Source organism: Chrysochloris asiatica, unplaced genomic scaffold (genome assembly GCF_000296735.1).
Source record: "Chrysochloris asiatica unplaced genomic scaffold, ChrAsi1.0 scaffold00103, whole genome shotgun sequence".
In the NCBI taxonomy this organism is placed as follows: Eukaryota; Metazoa; Chordata; class Mammalia; order Afrosoricida; family Chrysochloridae; genus Chrysochloris; species Chrysochloris asiatica.
In genome coordinates this window covers 6,942,934-6,949,335 of record NW_006408621.1, presented here as the reverse complement: position 1 = coordinate 6,949,335, position 6,402 = coordinate 6,942,934, and the positions used below count along the sequence as shown (strand labels likewise).

General features: G+C 42.0%; 1 protein-coding gene across 1 annotated transcript; it reads left to right on the top strand.

The window, feature by feature from the left end:
- The first annotated feature begins 2,407 nt into the window (after window positions 1-2,407).
- LOC102811645 (transmembrane protein 106A-like) lies at window positions 2,408-4,003 on the top strand. Its single transcript, XM_006867277.1, has 2 exons — window positions 2,408-3,074; window positions 3,900-4,003. Exons 1-2 carry the CDS (start codon window positions 2,408-2,410, stop codon window positions 4,001-4,003), a joined length of 771 nt encoding a protein of 256 aa, XP_006867339.1.
- The last annotated feature ends 2,399 nt before the right edge of the window (window positions 4,004-6,402 follow it).

Here is a 6,402-nt window from a genome sequence, read left to right as displayed (position 1 = left end):
TCCTCAATTACAACCAACTTTATGGATTGGTTGTAATTGGTTGTAATTTATACATACAAGCATATACATTTCGAAATCCTAGTGAAACCTAAACTACTCCCTATTTAGTCAGTGGTGTCCTTCCTAGTAATTAAAGTAATTACAGTTCAGTGAATTACTTTATATGTCTCTTCTACCCATAGTTTTTGTAAGGACCACCAAATAACTTTTTTTTCTCTTTTTCTGATGGGTCTGGGTAAAAGAAGGTGGGAGGAGATGCTGATAGGATGCTATGATTAAGTTGTGAATGATTATTAACAGGGATCATTTTGATTTAAAAAACTTTGATTTCTAACATGGGTCTAAAATGAGCCATTACAAAACAGGATGGGGTGGAATCTCATTACCATCAATACCATTACAGCACAAACGATGTCCTTACCAAAAAACCTATATCCTGAGCATTGTCTGATCCTACATTGTAATCTAACTTCCCTAATAAATACCATAATTGTGAGTATTGTTGCTGAGCTCTATATGTTCATTGCAATAAGTCATCCAACCCAGCTGAGTCAATACTGCAGTGGTGGTGGTTATGTGCCATGGAATTGATTCTGACTCATAGCGACCCTATACAGGGTTTCTGGGTCTGTAAATCTTTGTGGGAGTAGAAAACCTCATCTTTCTCCGATGGAACAGCTGATAGTTTCAAACTGCTAACTTTGAGGTTAGAAGCCTGACTCGTAACCTCTACATTACCAGACCTCCTTGAGAAAATACTGTAGGAGGGGTGATTTGGTGCTCATTTTTTGTACTTCTGGTGTGGCTCTGTAGGATAAGCACTGGACTGCAAACCACAAGGTCAGTGGTTCAAGTCCATCAGACTGCTCCTCAGAAACCTATACAGGGTCACTATGAGTCAGAATCAACTCAAAGGCACTTAACAATAATGCTAGGGGGGAAAAGCTTAGTTTCATTTGCTGCTTTAATTTCCAGATAAATGCCATCTCCGATGACCTATTGTTCTCATTAATTATGCAAATGAGATTACAAAATTTAGGTGGACAACACAGTTATTTCATTCTAATTAAAGAGATCAGGGTTGGCCAAGCTCTGTTGTTGTTGTTGTTGTTAAGTGCCATGGAGTTGGTTCCGACCCAAAGTGACCCTGAACAGGGTTTCCGAGGCTGTAAATCTTTACGGGAGCAGAAAGCCTCATCTTTCTCCTGTGGAGCAGCCAGTAGTTTAGAACTGCTGACCTTGTGGTTCACAGCCCAATTCGTAACCACTACGCTACCAGAGCTCGTTTGGCCAAGCTCTAGTGTTTGATAAATTTAATGAGGTAGTTTGAATACTGGAAAAGTTACCAGTATGATTAAAAAGTTGTGTTATAACACAGAATTAACAAATAAAATGTCATTTGCTCAAGATGCTTGGAAGAAATTGGAGGTTACAGAAAGGCATGCATTCTATGAATTTGTACTTTATTAGTGTTCAACATGCCTGACAAAGCAGTGTTGTTTGTATAGTATTGTTGATTTATGAGACACTTGGGATTCTTTATACTTGAGTGCATCACCTGAGTCACTCTTTAATTAGTAAAATGCTGGAGTACTCTTTAGAACATTATTTCTGTGGTAAATTAAATGACCCCTTTCTCTTTAAAACAAATATTCTGCCTCCTCATGTACCTAATTTATATTTAATTTATGATCCTAGTTGATTTTAGCAATAAGAAAATACAGCTCATTTTTTTTCATTTAAAACTGAAATTATGATTTGTTTTATTTGCACTGATATTAACTAGAGTTATGATGCTGTCTATATAGTTTAAGGAGCGCTGGTAGTGTAGTGGATTACAATCTGGACTGCTAATTTAAAGATCAGAAATTTGAATTTACCAGTTGCTCCGAAGGAGAAAGATGAGGCATTCTGCTCCCATAAAGATGTATAGCCTTGGAAATTCTATACAGGGTTGCTATGAGTAGAAACTGTCTCCACAGCATACAACCACCACCAACCACATAATTTAGCTTTGTCTCCATGTCCATTGGCACTAAATTGATGACCCCATAGATCAGATGTGTTGAATTAGTTCACTTTAACTGGGTATTTCTATTAGCATGGTTAAAACACACCAATTGGAGCTTTTGATTCAGCTTGCTGTCGTTTCTATGGCTGAAGCTGGGAGACCCCGCAGAAGGGGAGCTGATTGCGGAGGCAACCCCAGAGCGTGGCCCCTGTGTGACTCTGCCCAGAGGTCCTTCTCCTCACAAACACTTCGAGAAACCATGCCCTCTTGTAGCCGCGAGGAGCCATAGCTCTGAGACCTGAACCAGGCTGACTGAGCTTTCTTGCAATGAGGAAAAGAGCTGAAATTCATGGTAATTTCAGACCTAAGAGCCCTAGTAAAAAATCCTTCTGAAGGATGGGTGAGACTGTCTCTCAGAAGGATGAGAGCAAATTGACCCTGGCTTCAGACCCAGCCATTGGCAGCAAAACCACCATCTATTCCAGTACCGCAAACAGCACATTCTTTAGTTCCTGTGTACCTTGTGAAGGGGCTTCTAATGGTGGCTTTGTGACTTGTCCCACCTGCCAGGGCAGTGGGGCGATCTCCCAAGCCCAGGAGAAGCAGCTAGTGGCTCTCATCCCCTATGAGGACCAGAGGCTGAAGCCTAGACACACGAAGCTCTTTGTGTTCCTGGCAGTGCTCATCTGCTTGGTGACCTCCACCCTCATCATCTTTTTCCTGTTTCCCCAGTCCATTGCTGTGCAGACTGCATGCCTCAACTCTTTCTCAGTTGCCTTTAATGAGGCTGGTATCAGCCTCAACTTAACGAATGTCTTGAACATTTCCAATCACAACTATTGTCCTATCACGGTGACCCAGCTGGCCATTGAGGTTCTACACCTGTCACTTGTGGTAGGACAGGTCTCCGAGAACCTCCTCTTGCCCATCCGCCCTTTGGCCAGTGAACAGATACTTTATGCGGTGGCTAGCAAGGTACAGGATGAAAATACATACAAAATCTGTACCTGGCAAAATATCAAAGTCCATCATGTGCTTCACGTCCAGGGCATCTTGACCTATTTCTACCTGCCGGGGGCCAGCCTTAGCAAATTTATTCAGGGGTTCTGAAGGCGTGTGCGGTGTCAGCAGAAAAAGGAAATCACACAGAGTCGATGGGTCGTGATGAATTCAAAATTTTCTTCTTACATGTTTTATTCTCCTTTCTTTCTTTACTCTCCTGCTTTATTCTATCTTACAGCCCCCTTATATACCGTTACAAAATCATTGCTTTCATAGTACTCAATGTCTTCAAAATAGGGATTTTACTGATCATTAATATAAGAACGTCTAAGTCAGACTTTTTATTTACGTATCTGTACATACCCATAGCTCTTTTTTTATGGTCTAATTGCTTATAAGGACTCTTATTGTCTTAAACTGAGGTTACAAGGAAGAATGTTTATAATCACTAAACCTAAGCTGGTACTAATTTAACTGACAAATCCTGTCTCCTAGCAGTCTTAAGAACATTGTTAATATAAATATTAAAACTACCTATGATTATAAGTAGAATAAATGTAGCTAATATATGGCTTCTAACTTTTAATAAAAATATACTAAAGTGTAGGAGAGTCAAAATCCAAAGTAAAGGGATACTAATAAAATCATGAATAAATAGGAGAATGATTCAAAAAGAGAAAAATTGACTAGGGGCATAGAATATTTCTTTGTGGCTTTGCCATCCAAAGAAAACAGTCATTGTTGCTTTGCTAGAACAATGAGCTCTTCATGCGCGGGTCTCCCGTGTCTCACTTCTTTATTTCAATTCCTTGATTAATATGGCTCAATTCCTTGATTAATATGTCATCCCTTCATTTCAATTCCTTGATTAATATGGCCCCTGCCACCTACCTGAACCATTCAGAGCAGCTGGTTTTCCAGAGCTATGAGTACGTGGACTGCTGGGGAAACTCATCGGTGCCCTACTTGCTGGCCCCTCTCCCACCATGAACTTTCTGTTGGCCCTGCAATTAGGCACCGCCAGCCTGGTCTGTATCTCTCACAATTCCATTGTGCCCAAGGAAAATTCAACCTCATCCTCTCCTCTTCCCTAGTCCCCGCCCCCTACCCCATACACACCATCTGATTTTCCATAGGGGCTAAAATTTCCCTCAGGGGCTAGAATCGTATCTGCCTTCAAGTCCCTGGAGCGGACACCTGCCTTTTCTATGCTGAGCACTTTGTTGGCCAAACTCCCTGTGGCTGACCCCCATCCATGCACCCTTTTCAAGTGATAAGATAGGGACTTTAGGGAGCATCCAGTGCTGCCTCCTGTCCTCCCTGCTTTGATCATGTTACACAGTGATGGTGGCAGACTGTGTCCTCCTAGTACCTTTCCCCCCGCCCATCTGACAAATGAGTGACCAAGTTCTGTCACCCTGTATCTTCCCTGGTTCGCTGCCCTAGGTTCCTAGGAAGACAGAGCTGGTTCTTCAAGGAAATTCTCCTCTCCATAAAATAGTCAGCTTCTCCTCCCATCAGTTGTCTAAGCACAAGAGGAAGGAAGAGAGGCAAGAGGCAATTGAGCACTCTCTAGGCCTACACAGGGAAACGGAGCCAAAGCCAGTCATGTTAAAAGCGTGTTTATTAAAGGAGGGTCCTGGCTAGTGGTGAGCCTGGGTGAATGGACAGAGACAAGTCAAGCAATGGCTGTCTGTCCGAGAGGGCCCAGTTGCCCTCTCCCTACCAGCCCCATGGAGATGAAACTCTTGATTTCCTGCTAAAGCTGCTTGATTCTGCTCCATTCCTGGCTTAGCACAGACCCCATTCCCTGCTCCTAGGAGTCTCTTGCTGTCCTCCCAGCTTTATGGAACAGCACATTGGCAGGAATAGTTCTCGATCCTCTCCTTCTTGGTAATCCACTAGTGCTAAGCGCCAGATAATCCCCAGGTGCCCACTGGGCTCTATGTGGATGTGAGTTTAGTTCTTTAGCTGAACAGGAATGGAGTTTGATTGCTGAAAGGAGGCTATGGTTTCTATGAGTCAGACAGGTGGAGGGAGGCAAAAGTCGAGTGTGAAGTAGGATGAATGGAGAAGAGGAGGATGGTACCTGGTACCTAGCTGGCCAGGACAATGAGGGGAAGGAAGGAGTCCATGCTGTCTTCATGCTTTCACATCTGGTTATCAGGATAAAGGTGATGTCAGCAAGAGCAAGCAAGGCCATGGAGGCCAGACTGGAGCATCTGCTGTGCCTAGGTCATTAAATGTAAAGGATTTATGTACTAACCAATAAACTATACTTAACAGTGCACACCCCTCAAAAAATACCCTCCAGGTGTTCTGTGGGAGAAAGATGAGTCTGTCTACTCCTATAAAGACTTGCAGTTTTAGAAACCCTATATAGAATCAGAAGAAGTGCAGCCAGAGTGCTCCTTTGAGGCCAGGATGGCCAAACTTCATCTTTCATACTTCGGACATGTTGTCAGGAAGGACCAGTCACTGGAGAAGGATATGTTTGGTAAGGTGGAGGGTCAGAGAAAAAGAGGAAGACCCCCAGTGAGATGGATTAGCCAAGTGGTAGCCTCCATGGGCTCAATCGTGGCAACAATAGTGAGGTTGTCCCAGGATCAGGTAGTGTTTTGATCTGCTGTGCAGAAGGTCGCTATAAGTCAGTACCGACTTGATGACACCTAACAACAGCAACAACAACATGAACTAGAATGGACTTGATGGCAGTGGGTTTTTGTTTTTCTATTGGTTTATTAAAAAAAAAAAAAAAGTCTCTTTTTTTAAAAGAAGGATGTTTGTTATAATTTTGTATCATCATAAGTGACTAATATTAATAGTGATGTTACAGAGCACAATATGGAAGAAATTATAGTGCAACCCTCAATGAATTGAAATCATCATAAAAACACCTAGGAAGACATTTACCAACAGTTATGAATATATACACATTGGAGTTATGTCCAAATACTTTCCACGATTGGTATAGGTTTGTGAAACTTACCTGTTTTAATCACATTCAGTATCATTTATTTAACAAAGTACCCAAAAATGTGATTCAGTGCCAAAGGATTTGTTATAATATTAGCAAGAGCTCCCAACATAATGCTATAGAAAGTGTTCAGTGCAATGCAAGCAGATTCATGAAGGTAAAGGGGACACTAAAGAAAAGCAAAATGTTGAGTTATGTCATGTCTGTAAATTCCTTGTGGGAGGCGAGCTTTAGGATGGAATGAAGGAATGTTGGGGTGTATGCAGTAAAGTCATAGAACAGTTGCTCATTTACAAGTTATTTCCCTCGTTTGCTCTTGGCTTCCAAAGAATGGAAGGAGCCCCGGTAATGTAGTAGATTACGAACTGGTCTGCTAACTGCAAGGTTAAGGGGACACTAAAGAAAAGCAAAA